The following is a 16,932-nucleotide window of genomic DNA, read 5'->3' as shown; positions in this document are numbered from 1 at the left end:
TTAGCGTAGGACATGAAACACGACCTTGGATTTATTAACACATGAACTACACTTTACAAGGTTTGCAAAGTGCTTCTGCAACAGGGTGCCCTCTCCCTGTCCTATAACACTTCTGCATCATTTCATTCTATTGTCTCATCTTTGTCAGGTTGTTATCTGCATATTTGTAGTTAAGGCTACATGTTCATTAAGTGACAGTTACAGCCTGAAACTTTGTTGGTTGGCCTTTGGTCTCAGGATTCTTTTCATGCTATCACAGCTATTCAAGGATTTCTTAAAAGACGGGTAGCTTTTGGGGCCTCCCTGTTGGTGCAAGGGGTTAAGTCTCAGCACTATGAAGGAACCCACAACTACTACAGCAGGAGTTTGATCCCTGGTCAGGGAGGCGACCCACATGGCCCAGCAGACCTCTCCTGACTCTCCCACTGCTCCCCGCAGCAGTGCACTTCAGTCAATCCTGCTGTTCAGCTCCCCACTCTGTCTCTGGTGAATCCTCTCACCCACTCCCCTTCCCACCTGTACCCCAGCTCTTGTATGGATAAATAAGTCTTTTAAAATTTTTTTAAAAAGTGGGTAGCTTTTGAAAATAAGTGAGGTGGGCAGGAACGCAATTTGCATCAACATGGATGGAGCTGAAAGGGATCATGCTCAGCGAAATAAGCCAGAAAGAAAAAGAAAAATACCGGATGGTCTCACTCATAGCAGGAATTCAGAAACCTAAATAAGGGACCAGGAAAAGGGCTAATTATAATAAAGTAAAAATCAAAATCAACAAGCAGCCAGAGACACACTATGGAGGGTGGGGAGGAAGGAGTAGGGTCAAAATAAGGGGGGTGGGGAATTGTATTTTAAGGCCTGATTAAAATAATTTCCTCTCTATAAGCTCCCGAGGCATCCTGAAGATGTTAGGTCTGTTTGAACATTTCTCTGTTAACCAGCACACTTTTGGTTCCCTCTACCAACGCAGGTGTTTGTATGGGGAATACAACCAAGATGAAAATGCATACATTGTGCAAAAATGAAAAATGATGTAAAAAATATATAGGAAAAGAAAAAAAAAGGGAGAGCTCAAGGAAGCCCAAGCAACAACACTGTGAACAGCAAAAGTCCACGGGAATATTCGCTCGGCCGCTTCCTCTTATCTGAGGAGTCAAACACCCTCATGCAGCGTCAGGTTCCGCCTCCCGTCCTCCACGGGGCACCACCTTCCCCCAGCCCCTGCGCTCCGCAGCAGCCTTTCCGCCACTCTGCGACCCTGGCGAGCCCCCGAAAGCTCCCATTGGCTTGTCCAACGCCCTCCTACCGGATGTCCCGCCCCCGCTCCCCACAGGTACCGCCCCCCACGCTACCCTTGTACAGAGTGTCTCTCGTTTTCCTTCCCCCGGCGCACGAGGCGCGGGCGACCCAATACGGCCGTGCCGCGGCGGGCAGTAGAGTAGCAGGAAGCGGCCTCTCTTTCCCTCGATCGCTACTGCTTTGTGGGACTGCGGCGGGCTCCATCAGCGAAACGCGTTTTCCGCATCCCTCCACTCCTCCCCAACCCCCGCCCGCCACCTCCCCGCCTTCCGCGTCGAGTACGGAAGCCGACGGGGTCCGCGGGCAGCCATGGCGGCTCACCTGAAGAAGCGGGTGTACGAGGAATTCACTAAGGTGGTTCAGGTAAGCCCCGGAAGGAAAGAGCCCAGGACCGCCCGCGGTGGGGAAGTGCGGCCCAGGCCCAGGCACTTTGCTGCAGCGGGCGCCGCGCATGCATGGAGCGCCTGCTCCCTGGAGAGCCGAGACTACTGTGGTGGGCGTGTTCGTTTGCGTGTCATTTTTAATAAGTGCAGTCTGACAGTTAAAGTTTTTTTCAGAACACGAAGATACCACTTTGCAATTTACGAAAGTATCTTATCCGTTATCTCATTTTGTGCGGTTTGCATTAGCATCCTCTTTTTATAGACGTGGGCTTGGGAAGGACAGCAGCATGGCTGTGGTTATAGTTCATCCAGAGGAGTAACTGCCCTGACAAATCAGTCGTCCTGACACTTTTATTGCTCCTTTTCGTACAACCAAACTTCCTAGCCCATTTTAGATCTGTTTTTTCCCAGCTGCATCACTTTTTACTCCCTTTCTTTATGTTTCGTGAGAACACTTTTGTAGCATGTTCCCATTGTCTGTAGGAAAATCAATCTGCTCCTTATTCTCATTTTTTCTTAAAATAACCTTAAGATTTAACTGCCTCTCTCGTTTCTTTTGTATTGTGAAATTAGCTTTCTAAAACTTTTGATTGAGTCAGGGTGTTTGAGGGAAGTTTTCTGACTTTACTGCCTCTTCTGTGGCTTACTTTTGGGATTTCTTGGCTCTGTTTACTTTGCCCACTTAAAAGAATTGTAAAATGTACATAACATAAATGTACCATTTTCACTATCTTAAGTGTACAGTTCACTGGCATTAAGAACATTCACATTGTTGTATAGTGTCTTTTTTCTTTCCAACATCTGTTATTTTCATTTCTCAAGACTTCTTGCCACTCCCCCAACATGGCATGTGCTTGCACTTCTCCAAACATTTGTTGTAGAACGTTCATTTGTCCCTTTTTCCATCTGATAGAATTATACTTTTGCTTGAAAACCCAATCGAAACCTCAGCAAGTGTTTAATCTCTTCCTCCTTTTTAATCAATCCTTTGTACTCACCTGTTGATTATACTTCTCACTTAGTGCTGCTGTGATGACCAGTGTCCATGTCTCTCCACTAATTTCAGCTCCTGTAGGGCAGAGGTAACATCTAATAGTACCTGACTATTAAAATATCATTAATAGTAGAATGATAGCAGATAATGTCCCCCTTGCACAGTCTCTAAGGAAAAAAACTACTTCCTAGCTTTTGACCTAGTTGCAGTCTAGATTGAATTTGTCAATTTGTGTGGAATAAGATGGGAATAGGTAAGGATTTTAAGGAAAGAATCAATTTATTCATTCTGCATGAATGAATAATAGGGTGATGAAAGAGCCTAGTGTTTCTGTTCTTTTTCCTCTGCTGTGAAGATGAGGAGGGAGAGAGAACTGATACGTATCTAATGCTTAGTTGGAATATGTGCAATAAAGATATTATACTTTATTCCTGTTTTGTAAAAGGCCTCCCTTAGGTAGTAAGTAGTTATTGAACCCAAATTCCTCTGACTTCAAAGCCCTTGTTTATTTGTTTTTATCATGCCATACTATATTCCTGTGGAGATGAACACTAATCTCTTTTCTGTACAAGTGTAAATTTGTCAGAAAGTGAATGCTGAGGATATCAAAATGATGTATTAGATGTTAAGGAAAATTATTGATTACATTTCTCTGTGAGCCCCTCTATTTCTACCCATCCTGGAGTGACAGATGCTCTTTTTCATGAGCTTTTTTGCATCCATTGTTTACAATGAATGCACTTAGAATGGTCTAGTTATGCACCATCCTTAGAAGAATTAGAAGTCACTCAAATAATTTTGCATGTTCTATGGTTCAACTCAAGATCTTTGAGAAAGCCTGGCGGTAGGTGTCATCATTTCTGTTTCACTTATGAGAAAAACTAAGTATCATGAGCAGCAGAGTTGGAACTCAGAGGCAACTTCTAATTCCTGAAGTTTCACGACTGGATCAGTTATTTATTTATTTATTTTAAAGGTTTATTTATTTATGCATACAAGAACTGGGGTACAGGCCAGAGGTGTGGGGGTTGAGAAGATTCACCAGAGACAAAGTGGGGAACAGAACAGGCATACTGACTGAAATACACTGCTGAGGGGAGCAGTGGGCAAGACAGGAGAGATTTGCTGCATCATGTGGGTAGCTCTCTGGCAGGCTGGGATCAAACTCGTGCTGCAGAGGCTGCAGATAGCTTCACAGTGCTGTGCTTGACCCCTTGCCCCACCAGGGATGCCCATAGACTCTGCATTTTCAAGTCTTATCTTTTTTACTCTCTTTCAGCAACAACAGGAGGAAATTGCTACTAAGAAACTCCGGCTGACAAAACCGAGTAAATCTGCAGCTCTCCACATAGATCTGTGTAAAGCTACCTCTCCAGCAGATGCTTTGCAGTACCTACTCCAGTTTGCCAGGAAGCCTGTTGAGGCAGAAAGTGTGGAAGGAGTAGTCAGAATTCTCTTGGAACATTTTTATAAGGTAAGAAGGTCTTGAGAACCTAATGGTAGTATGTATAAGACTTGTGTCATACCCACAGATTGGATTAAGATTGTGTGACAAAACAGGTGTTCATTAAGCAAGCTTTCACTGAGTATCTTCCATGTGCCATGTACTGTGGATGAAGATAAAAAAGTTCCAAATTCTACCCTCAGTAACTTAAAGTGCTTTGATAGACACAGATGTGAATAAGGTCTGTTGTATTGCCGAGGGGACTGTGAGTATAAAATGTACAGTGGGAGCACAGAGGAAGTGTTCCTATCAACCACCACCCCCCTTTTTATGATTGTTCCCAAAATGTGTTTTCGAGATATTCTGAAATATAGTTCCCCAAACAGAAAATGAAATTCACGAAATGTGTTTATTTTCAGTTTATGTAAGTGACATCTGAAATAAAAGAAGAAATAATTTTCAAATAGTGGAATCATCGATGGATTACACATTTAACTTTAGTATGAAAATTATTTTTAAACTTACAGAAAAGTAGATTTAATACCATAATGAGCTGCCAAATACCATCTTTGGGATTTAAGTTTCTAATATGTTGCTAAATTTGTTCCTTTTATTGATTTCCTGAGGTTTTTTTGAAGTGTCTTATTTCCCTAAACAGTAAATATTCCCAAAAAGGGACATCTTTTTAAAATTTTTATTTTTATTATTATTTTTTTGAGATGTATTGACATGCAACTTTATATTAATTTCCCTTTTTCAACATCCTCTCTAATACTTGTTATTTCTTATCTTTTCGGTACTAGCCTTTCTAATGAGTATTTTTGATTTGTATTCCCCTGATGATTAGTTATGTTTTCATGTACCAGTAGGTGATCTGTATGTCTTTTTTTTGGAAAATGTGTGTTGCCCTCTACCCAATTTTAAAATTGTTTTCTTGCTATTGAGTCATTTGAATTCTTCATCTATTTTAAGTATTAACCTCTTGTCAGATATACTATTTGTATATATTTTCTCCTATCCCATAGGTTACCTTTTCATTTTGTTAATGGTTTCCTTTGCTTTGCAAAAGTTTTCTAGTTTGATGTCGTTTCACTTGTTACGATCTCCAAAATATCCAAAATAATCAAAAAGATCTATGTCAGGGAACTTACCACCCTTTTTTTCCCCTAGGAATTTTATGGTTTTGGGTCTTACATTCAAGTCTTTAATCTTTTTGAGTTAGTTTTTTTTTTTTTTTTTTTTTTTTAATTTTCTAGAGGCATGTCTTATTTATCTATTTGTTTGTTTGTTTGTTTGGTTGGTTTATACATGCACTGGGTACAGTCAGAAGCCGGGAGGGCGAGAGAATTCACCAGAGCCAGAGCGGGGAGCAGAGCAGGCAGAAGGACCGAAGTACACTGCTGAGGGGAGCAGCGGGCGGCAGGAGAGGTCTGCGCGCCATGTGGGACCCTCCTTCGGTGGCTGGGGAGCAGCCGGGGATCGAACTGGCGCCGCAGAGGCCGCGGGCAGCTTCGCAACCCAGCACTCAACCGCTGCGCCACCTGGGAGGCCCTTGAGTTAGTTTTTGTGTATGGTGTAAAAGAGTGGCCTAGTTTCATTCTTTTGCATGTGGCCAGTTTTCCCAATATTACTCAACAGACTGTCCTTTTACCAGTCTTTTTTGGACTCCTTTGTCTAAATTAATTGACCATATACATGTGTTTATTTCTGGGTTCTATATTCTTTTCCATTGATCTATGTGTCTATTTTTGTGACAGTATCATACTGTTAGAGTACTATAACTTTGTGATATAGTTTGAAATCAAGGAGTATGATGTCCACAGCTTTGTTCTTTCTCAGCATCTTTTCCCCCCTTTTTTAAATCATAAATACCTAATCACATAGAATAAAATTAAATGTTTCCTTAGTATAATCTAACAACCAGTCCATATTCACATTTTCCTGATTGTTCCCAAAAGGTGTTTTTATGGTTGATTTGTTCAAATCAAAATTGAGGTTAAGACCTACCTGTAGTGCTTGGTCTTTTTAAAATCTATAATAATTTTTATTGTTTTCTGGCATTAATATGGCATTAACATAACAGTTGTTTTGTGAAATGTCTTATTTTATGAATTTGTTTACTTCCTTAGGGATTAACTTCCCCTTCTATTCCTTATATTTACTATGAATTTGGAATTGTATCTGCTCGTTTTCTTAGGTCAAGGTTAGCACATTTTTGACAATTTTAGGTGATGATTTGTACTTCATATTGCATTTATCAGGAGGCATGTCTTGAAGTCTCACCTTGCAAAAGTTTATCTTTTTCTTTTCAGCCTCTTCTATAAAAATTATCTTTATTTAGATCTTTTACATAAGACATAAAGTTCTCTCCTTTACATATATAATATTCTAGCATAATTAAAATGCTTCCAGTTTTCCAAAGACCTTGTATTTTCAGGAATCTGATTTTTCACATGCTGTTTCCTCACCTGGGAAGAGTTGAATCCCTTCTCCATGCCACTGCCCTATGGTCTGGTCTGCCATTTTCTCTGCCAAGTATATACCATCCTCAGTGTCTTTCCACTTACTTCTGCCTGAAACATTTCCCTCAGATGTTTGTTTGTTCCATATTTCATTCAAGTCTTTACTCAAACACCACTTTCTCATTAAAGCTTTCTTTTATCCTTCTATTTAAAATTGAAACTCCCTACTTAACCCCAGCCCTTCCTAGCTCCCTTCCTTGATTTTGTTCTCTCCATAGCACTTAGCATCTTCTAATAGTCTATTTAATTTTCTTTATTTTCTTTTCTTTCTTTCTTTTTTCTTTTTGTGGGACCCTTGCCGGTGGCCGGGCAACGAACCGTGCCTGCAGAGGCTGCAGGCAGCCTCTCAGCCCAGCACTCAACCGCTGCGCCACCAAGGGAGGCCCTCTATTTAATTTTCTTGAAGGTTGTTCTGCTGTTTCTTTTCTTTCAGTACTTTAAACATGCCATTGTATCATCTTTTACCTTTTGTTGTTTTTATTGAGAAGTCAGATGTTAGTGTTGTTGATTCCTTGAGGAGTAATTTGGGTTTTTTGTGGCTGCTTTTAGAGGTTTTTTTGCTTGCTATGGGTCTCAGCAGTTTTTCTGTAATGTTCCTACCTGTAGCTTTCTTGTCATTTACCCTGTTTGGGGTTTGTAATGTTGCTGGAGGCCAAGATATAGCCCCTCATTGCATAAGAGCTAATACAGGGGGAATAAGGTTTGGTATAAGGAAAGCAGTTTTAATCAGGTGCCGGTGACTTGAGAAGATTAGTCCCCAAAACCTGTCTTGCCTCCTCAGGGTCAGTGAGATGATTATATGGGAAGGCCAGGTTCACATGGACTGACTTGCTGGTGTCTTTGGTTGCTTTTCTCTCAGTGGAGTGTGTCTTGTTAAGGTTTTTAGCCAACACCACCACTCTTTTGAAGAATTTACTATTCTGACAAGTGCTGGAATTAGCTAGTTCCTGCTGTGAGACTTTATGATTAGGATAGGAGAGCTAGCTCCTGGTTTCTATGTGATTTGGATTTCTGGATTTTCAGTTCCCGGCCAGTCTTGGAGCGCAGCTCAAGGTTGGCTGGTAAGTTTTCAGCCTTTGCTGACAGTGTCTGTAAAAGCAAGTCTCAAAGAGAAAGTTGGATAGCCTCCCCACCTTTATTTTTTTTGCTCCTAGGTCCTGAAAGCAATTAAAACCTCAAGACTTGGTCTCAGTAATACTTGTTTTATTATCTGTGACTTGGTACCTTTTGTCAGAAAGATTCTGACAAAAGCGTTTGCTTGTTTCATTTTCTCCCTGTTCTCTTTTTGGGACTCTAATTACATATATAATAAATCATCTCATTTTATTCTGTTCCTTTCTCTTCTGAATTTTTATTCTTCTTTCTACTTCTCCTTCATTCTGGACCTGTCTTACAGTTCAGTAATTTTCTTTCACCTTGTCTAAAATGCTGTTAAGCCTATCTTTTGGTTCTTAATTCTTTTATTGCTTTTTATCATTTGTAAGCTTTTTGAATAGACATTTCTGTTGAAATTCTTAATTTTCTCTCCTCTCTCTGAATATAGTGAACAGAATTATTTTAAAGTTGGTGTTTTGATAACACCAGTAAATGGAGTAACTGTGGGTATGTCTAACCTTGTTTATTCATGTTCTCTGATCTAATGTGCCTTGTTTCTTATTGTATTAGACAGTGTATTTCTAAAATTGTTTGTAAAAATAATTTCAGACTTAAGATGATTTAACTTTTTTTTTTTAAAAGATTTATTTATTTATGCATACAAGAGCTAGGGTACAGGCCAGAGGTAGGGGGAGGGTGAGAGGATTCACCAGAGACAGAGTGGGGAGCAGAATAGGCAGATTGACTGAAGTACACTGCTGAGGGGAGCAGCGGGCGAGACAGGAGAGGTCTGCCATGCCATGTGGGTGCTCCCTGGCTGGCCGGGAATAGAACTCCGTGCTGCAGTGTTTGTTTGTTTGTTTGTTTTGTTTATACATGCACTGGGTACAGTCAGAAGCGCAGGAGGGTGAGAGAATTCACCAGAGCCAGAGCGGGGAGCAGAGCAGGCAGAAGGACCGAAGTACACTGCTGAGGGGAGCAGCGGGCGGCAGGAGAATCTGCGCGCCATGTGGGACCCTCCTCTGGTGGCCAGGGAGCAGCCGGGGATCGAACCGGCACTGCAGAGGCCGCGGGGAGCTTCGCAACCCAGTGCTCAACCACTGCGCCACAGGGGAGGCCCTAGAGTTTTCATATTGTTTTGATAAATACCTAATAGAGGTGTTTCTAGATCATATTGAATTCCCATTTTTATTTTCTTAAAAAATCTGCATGCTATTTTCCACAGGGTCTGCACCAATTAACATCCCACAAGCAGTGGATGAGAGCTCCTTTTTCACCACAATCTCATCAACATTTGTTGATTCCATTCTTTTTATCTGGGCCATTCTTGCAGGGATGAGGTGGTATCCCATTGTGGTTTTGATTTGCATTTTCCTTATAATAAGTGATGTTGAACAATTTTCTTATGTCTGTAAGCAATGCGAATGTCTCCTTTAGAAAATGTCTATCAATAGGTCTTTAACCCATATTTTTATTGTGTGCATTTTTTTGTTATTGTTGTTGGATTGTATCCGAATTTTGTAAATTTTGGAGATTAGCCCCTTGTCAAATATGTGATGCTCAATATTTTTTTCCATTCTGTAGTTTGCCTTTTGTTTTTTTTTTTTTTTTTTTGATGGTTTCTGTTGAAGTACAGAAGCTTTTTAGTTTGATGTAGCTTACTTTTGGTTTTGTTTCCCTTGCTATTGGGATTGAGTCTGTGAATATATCTCTGTGGTGGATGTCCTCCATTTTGAATTAGTTTTTATGTATGGAGTTAAGTATGGGCCTCATTTCAAAACATTACTATCCACATTTCCCAACACCATTTATTAAAGAGGCTATCTTTTCTCCATTGTGTGGTCTTACTCCTTTGTCAAAGATTAACTGTCCTTATTTGTGTGGTTTTAACCACTTTTTTTTTTTAAGATTTATTTATTTATTTATACAAGCACTGGGTACAGTCAGAAGCGTGGGAGGGTGAGAGAATTCACCAGAGCCAGAGCAGGGAACAGAACAGGCAGACCGACGAAATACACTGCTAAGGGGAACAGCAGGCGGCAGGAGAGGGCTGCGCGCCTTGCGGGACCCTCACCGGTGGCCGGGGATCGAACCTGCGCTGCAGAGGCTGCGGGCAGCTTCGCAAGCCAGCGCTCAACCACTGCGCCCCCAGGGGAGGCCCCCATATTTGTGTGTTTTTATTTGTGGGCTTTCTATTTTGTTCTGTTGATCTAAGCTTCTATTTTTGTTCCAATACAATGCTGTTTTGATTCCTGTTATTGTATAATATAGTTTGAAGTCAGAATATGTGATGCCTCCATTTTTCTTCTTTTCTCTCGGGATTGCTTTAGCTATTCAGGTCTTATATAAGTCAATGTAATTTTATAATTGTCCTGTTTCCTGGAAAAAAGTCATTGGTATTTTGATAGATATTGCATCAAATCTATAAATTGCTTTAGGTGATATGACCATTTTAATTATATTAATTCTTCTAACCTGTGAGCTTGGGGTAGCTTTCCATTTCTTTGTGTCTTCCTTTAACAGAGTTTAACAATTTTCAGCATATAGGTCCTTCATCTCTTTCATTAGGCTTACTCCTGGTATTTTATTATTTTTGGTGTTTGTTAGAAGAAATAGAAATTTCTTCAATAGCTATGTTGTATATAGAAATACAGCTGATTTTTGTGTATTGATTTTGTATCCTACCAATTTACTGTATTGCTTTATTCTAGTAATTTTTTTGGCAGAGTATTTTGGATTCTCTAAATGTATTAACATGTCACCTGCAAACGGTGACACTTTCACTTTTCCAATTTGGATTCCTGTTATGTTATTTTCTTGCCTAATGGCTTTGACAATGACTTCCAATACTATGAAGCTGACTTGATTGTGGTGGATGATTCTCTCGATAAGTTGCTGTATTCAATGTGCTAGAATTTTGTTGAGGATTTTTGCATATGTATTCATCACATATATTGGTTTGTGATTTTCTTCTCTTGTGCTATCTTTGTTTGGTTTTGACATCAAGGTAATGTGTTGGGGATCATATACTATGTTGGGGAGTTTTCCTCTCTGATGTTTTGAAAGAGTGTGAACAGGATACATATTAGATCTTCTCTGAAGATTTGGTAGAACTCATTGGAGAAGTCATCTTGTCCTGAACCTTTGTCCTTAAGGAGACTCTTTGTTTTTCAGTTTCAGCTCCTGTGATTAGACCATTTAAGCTGTCTATTTCAGGGCCTCACTGGTGGCACAAGGGGTTAAGACGCAACCTATGAAGCTGTCTGCAGCCACTGCAGCATGAATTCGATCCCCAGCCAGGGAGCTACCCACATGGCACAGCAGACCTCTCCTGACTTGCCTGCTGCTCCCCTCAGCAGTGTATTTCAGTCAATTTGCCTGTTCTGTTCCCTACTCTGTCTATGGTGAATCCGCTTACCTTCCACACCTCTGGCCTGTACCCCAGTTCTTGTATACATAAATAAATAAATCTTTTTTTAAAAATAAGCTGTCTGTTTCAGCCTGATTCAATATTGGGAAGTTATATGAATCTAAAAATTTGTTCATGTCTTCTAAGTTGTTTGCATAGGGACTTTTATAATAGGTTCTTATGAGCCTCTGTATTTCTGCAATCTCTGTTGTAATTTTGCCTTATTCCTGATTCTATTGATTTGAAGTTTCTCTCTTTAATTCCAGATAATGGCCAAAAAAGCAGGTGGAATGAAAGATTCTTTTGGTGTTAGCCATGGGAGCTTTAGCATCAGTTTTCAGGGGCTCCCAGAGCAGTGATCCTTGCAGCATTGGTGGTGAAAGTTGCCATAACTCATGTCTAACTTCACTGCACAGTGGAGGAAAAAACTACTTTTAATTCCCAAAGCACATTTCTGTTTGGAAGTTAATGACATCAAGAAGGCATAAAAAAAAAAACTCTCATTCACTTTACAGTATGTAGGTGTAACATATTGATTGAGAAAAGCTCTTTTCCTTGAAGGATATAAAGTTAATTTTTCAGAAATAAAGTCTTAGAAATACTTGGATCATTGATCTGTTTTGAAATGTTTCCCATGTTCCTCTCTGATGGTTAGCTGAGTGTGGAGTACAAGGTAACAATAGCTTCTTTTGTTCCAGGAGAATGATCCTTCTGTGAGACTGAAAATCGCATCTTTGTTGGGTTTGTTATCAAAGACTGCAGGATTTTCACCAGACTGCATTATGGATGATGCCATTAACATCCTGCAGAATGAAAGTAAGTTGCACTTTAAAAGCTATAGTATCTTTCATTCCTTTTCTGTAAAATTTATAAAAAAATTTTGTTGTTGGTATTGAATAGGAATTTGAGGATGATTCAGTAAAACCATGAACATGTATTTACAGTTAAAATGCAATTTTGTCTCTAATAATTATGAAGTACCACATACTTGAGGTAGTTTGCATATGCTACAGGATAGTTATTGCCTGTAGGAGGAGAAACTGAAGCTCAAAGAAGTTAAGGGACTTGTTCAACTTTACATAGTATGTTGCAGAGCTGATGTTTTGTTGATTGTGCTACACTGATTCAGAAATTGTGAGAGGTGCTGCTTGGTCACAAGGTCGGTCCCTGACTGTTTAGCTCCTGTAAAAATAACATCTCCCAGACCTCACATGTTGCTTTTTCTATTTAAATGTTCCTTCTTGATACTCACTAAAATTTTTATTAGCATTTAGGTGAAATGGAGAACTCCTTCACCTTTAAATTTTTTTTTTATTATCTGGTCTTATTTAAGTATAAGATTATGTTAATTGCTGTTTCTGAACATATAGTTTTGTGTGAGTTGGTTGTAATTTCAAAGAGTAGTTTTAATTCATTGGCTGTTTAAATAATGGAAAACATTTGGTCTATAAACGTAAGAGATTGTGGCAGTTATAAATTTCAAGTCAGCACAAAAACAATCTTAAATTCACTATTGACAGGGAAGGGAAGAGCACAAGAGACTGGTGACAGTTCATGGGTGATTTGGTGGTGGCACTTTTATGGGGATAACACCTGAGAGGAGAAATCAAACACTGTATAAAAATGAATGATATAAAAAATATGTATATAAATAAACATGTTAAATTCAAATTTCATTTATTATACAACTTTTTAGTGATAATATCTTACATATATCTTACAATGTCTGAAGTTCAGAATTTTTAGAGTTTTGTTAAACAGCCTTATATTAAAATTTACTTGTATTGAATTTTGACTTTTAATTCATAAGAAACAATGAAAGTAACTTTTTTCCCCTAACAGGGGAGTCTGTTCTATTGAAATACCAATAAAATGACATTAAAGAAAAAAAAAGTAAAAATATTCCTACTACTTCCATAAAACAATTTGTTCTGATTACTACCTTTTACTCATATACATTTTATATGGTTGTACTTACAGTGAGTGTACTATTTTGTGTTTTACTCTACTTACTTAACATTACATATTTTTTCATGTTTCTATATTACCTTGATAATATTTGTGGTGTTAAATACCAACAGGTATAGTGGCATGTTTCTAAAAATTTCATTTAAAAGTGTCAAAACAATTACATTGCCTCAGTACAAGAGTATCCTTTTTCATGGTTGCTAGCTCTATACCTGGAAGAATATCATACTTTAAGACTGGGGATTTCATAGAGCCTAGGCTTTTTGAGCTATAAATAACTTTATAGAGGTCATCTTGTCTAATTCCTTCATTTTGCAGATGACAAAAACTAAGTCCCAGAGGTGCGAAGTGTTGAAATAAGTTCATTTAGCTAAGAAGTTGCAGAATTTAGAAGTTAGTACAGAGGCCACCCTGGTGGTGCAAGAGGTTAAGAACCAACCTATGAAGCTCACCGGAGCCACTATAGCACAAGTTCGATCATCAGCCAGGGAGGTGACCCACATGGCGCAGCAGACCTCTCCTGACTCGCCTGCTGCTCCCCTCAGGAGTGTATTTCAATTGATCTGCCTGTTCTGTTCCCCACTCTGTCTCTAGTGAATCCTCTCACCCCGCCCTGCCCCCCCCCCAAAAAAGCTCTGGCCTGTACCCTGGTTCTTGTATGTATAAATAAATCTTAAAAAAAATAAAAAAAAAAAGAAGTTAGTACAGGGCTCTTTTTATAGACCTGGTTTAACTTTACCTCTACAAAAGAGACATCATAAGAAAGAGTGAGTTTTGATGCAAACCCCATTTTAGCCTTTAAAAGAGACTCAAATTGTGCACTCTATATGGCAAATGACTTTTATTTTTTGTTAAGTATTTTAGTTCTCTTAATTGTCTCGAAGAAATTGATGTAGGTCTCTTCCTGATTTCCATTTCCTGGTCTGCTTAGATTATAGAATATAGAACTGGAAGGGACCATCAAGATCAAGATTCTCTAGTTCTTTATTTCATACCTGAACAATATGAACTCCAGGGAGGTAAAGTGACTGCTAAAGTAACTCTGTATTTGTGGCTTAGAATTAAGCCACAGACTTAGAATGATGAGTCTCCTGATTATCAGTCTAATAAGCACTTTCCACACTCTAGACCAGTATTCTTATTTCAACTCATCAGATATACGAGTGCTGTAACTCCTTGGCAAGCACTGGGCTAGGCACTTTGAGAGTACTATAAATACTGCTTCCCTAGTGCATATTACACTGCTAATGTTAACACAAAGCTTGTTGGGTTTTTTTTTTAAAGATTTATTTATGCACATTAGAATGGGGGTGTAAGCCAGAGATGTGGGGGGTGAGAGGATTCTTTGGAGACAGAGTGAAGAGCATAACAGGCAGATCCACTGAAATACACTGCTGAGGGGAGCAGCCGGCGAGACAGGAGAGGTCTGCTGCGCCATGTGGGTTGCTCCCTGGCCGGCTGGGGATGGAACTCATGCTGCAGTGGCTGGTGATAGCTTGATAGCGCTGTCTTTAACTCCTGCATCACCAGGGAGGCACAACACGAAGCTTGTTTTAAAGGAGATATAGTCAGAATACTGTGGGAATAAGGAGAGTGAGATCATTGTTGACTGGTGGGATCAAGGAGGGCTTAGCGAATAGATGGGCAGGAGTAGAGTAATGCCAAGAAGGAATAGTATAATAAAAGGTAGAGAGCTCGGATAGTACAAGAGATATTTAAAGAACTGAATTGTCTCGTGAGACAAGGGAAGAGGGGCCTTTAGGAAGAGGCGCCTTTAGGAAGAAAAACAGTTATAAACTGTTCTGAAGCCACTGGGTAGCTGAGGATTTTGCATTTTACTTTGTAGGCAGTGGGAACCTGTAGTTCCTATAAAAGTAACTAAAAAAGTAAAATTTATTTTGCATAAGGGCATGAAATAATCAAGTTTAGTTTTAGAAAGATAATTTAACAGCTCTGAGGGATTTGGTTTAATGAACAAGGTGGTTTCAAGAAAAGATGTTGTGGATTCCCTTAATGTCCTTGTGGGGATGTCCATCATACCTGCAGTAGCAATGTAGGCCTGGAACTCAGGAGAGGCTAGGCTTAAGTTAGATAAGATTTATGACTACTGAGTTAAATTTTAAGAGATTTAGCTAGCTTTTCATGGACGTTATGTAGAATCGTCTTTTTGAAAATCAAAATGATCTCATGGTGTGGTGGTGTTGGAGATTTCTTCCTCTCTACTATGTTCTCTAAGTAACTAAGTTTCTTCTGTGGCCTCTTTCATTTTAGAGATTTTTCTTGATGTCTTGAATTTATTTATTTGAGTCAGAAAATTATTTTAATAGTTATAAAACATTTTTTTTTACAGAATCAGTATAAAATAGCAGTTGATTTCTCCATAATTATCAGAATTATTTATACTTGAGGGCTTGGTTAAGTAGGGCTGAAATCAACCAAACGTCTTAGACTGTTGGCTCAGAAATCATTTGTGGATGTCCACCTTGCCAATGTCTGTCATCCTTTACTCCTCTGAGATGATTCACTCCTTTTAAAAACAGTATCCTCTTATTCATTCTTTGGAGGCTTGAAGTGAATTCGGCAGCGTTCATTAAACACCTTCCAGCTCCTGTCATTTACCGCTTCTTCAACATTTGGTTGTGATTTCATCCATTTCAACTTTGTCTGTTCTTTTCTAAGTTGCTTTAATAACGTTAAATCATCCAAATTCTTTTCTCTCTCTTCTCGGAGCTGTTTTACTACAGATGAGGTCTGAGCTGTACAGTTTTTTATAACTCTGTCCCTACTGTCATGAGCCTCCATCTAAGACTCATAAAGTTGTTTACAGGTTTGGCTGGCATCAGTTTTCCCTGCAGAGGAAGCTGTTGGAACTGTTGTGTTTAATTCATGTACTATTCTGTCATCAATCGTCCTCATCACCTTGAGTAATTCCTGGAACTCGGCGCACTCCTCACAGTTCACACCGCCACTGGGCACTGCCATATTGGACCAATGTCTTGCATTCAAATTTAAGATGAGGGCCTTCCTGGTGGCACAGGGGGTTGCAGTCTTGTAGCACAAGTTCAATCCCTGGCCAAAGGAGCTAAACCAGATGGCACAGCACCACTCCCATCTCACCTGCTGCTCCCCTCAGCAGTGTATTTCAGTAGATCCGCCTGTTCTGCTCCCCACTCTGTCTCTGTCTCTTTCACCCCCTGCACCTCTGGCCTACACCCCAGCTCTTGTATGCATAAATAAATAAAATAACCCTTAAAAAAATAAATTCAAGATGAGGTACTGAAAAACTGATGGTAGTTCTGTATGAATGAATAGGGTTTATCACGTGGTAACTTCTACTCTAGGATGATCTTTATGTCTTTTGGAGAAATTTTAAATTTTACTGTGTTTTGGTGTTTTCTTGTAGCGCCTATCAGTTCGAAATTCATAACTGTTCTGCTAGGAAGACAAAAATGCCCAACTGCTATGTTTTTGGAGCCAAATCAGCTGAAGGGGGCTGGGAAGTGCCATCTCCTCTTCTTTCACTGTATCTGCTCCCTTTCCTCATTTAGCGTTTCCCAGATTGAATTCTATATATTTATTTAGCCTTACAAAGCAGTTGATCTATTTTTTGGCATTAAGAAAGCATTCCTGGGCCTCCCCAGTGGCGCGGCGGTTGAGTACTGGGTTGCAAAGCTGCCCGCAGCCTCTGCAGCACTGGTTTGATTCCCGGCCACCGGCGAGGGTCCCACATGGTGCACAGACCTCTCCTGCTGTCCGCTGCTCCCCTCAGCAGTGTACTTCGTCAGTCGGTCTGCTCTGCTCTCTCCTCTGGCTCTGGTGAA

General features: G+C 39.8%; 1 protein-coding gene and 1 pseudogene across 1 annotated transcript in view; one reads left to right on the top strand and one right to left on the bottom strand.

Moving 5' to 3' along the window:
- The first annotated feature begins 1,341 nt into the window (after positions 1-1,341).
- Positions 1,342-16,932, top strand: part of INTS4 (integrator complex subunit 4) — a 116,950-nt gene continuing 101,359 nt past the window's right edge. The window contains exons 1-3 of the mRNA XM_037523032.2: positions 1,342-1,659; positions 3,953-4,147; positions 11,842-11,959. Coding sequence (XP_037378929.1) covers positions 1,606-1,659; positions 3,953-4,147; positions 11,842-11,959 — 367 coding nt within the window. The 5' untranslated portion in view covers positions 1,342-1,605. The remainder of the gene's footprint in view (positions 1,660-3,952; positions 4,148-11,841; positions 11,960-16,932) is intronic.
- On the bottom strand, positions 15,632-16,093 carry LOC119255662 (protein MIX23-like; annotated as a pseudogene).

The sequence above is a fragment of the Talpa occidentalis genome, unplaced genomic scaffold, assembly GCF_014898055.3.
Source record: "Talpa occidentalis isolate TD23 unplaced genomic scaffold, MPIMG_talOcc4v2.1 talOcc4.3, whole genome shotgun sequence".
Lineage (NCBI taxonomy): Eukaryota > Metazoa > Chordata > Mammalia > Eulipotyphla > Talpidae > Talpa > Talpa occidentalis.
This window is presented reverse-complemented; position numbering and strand designations above follow the sequence as displayed.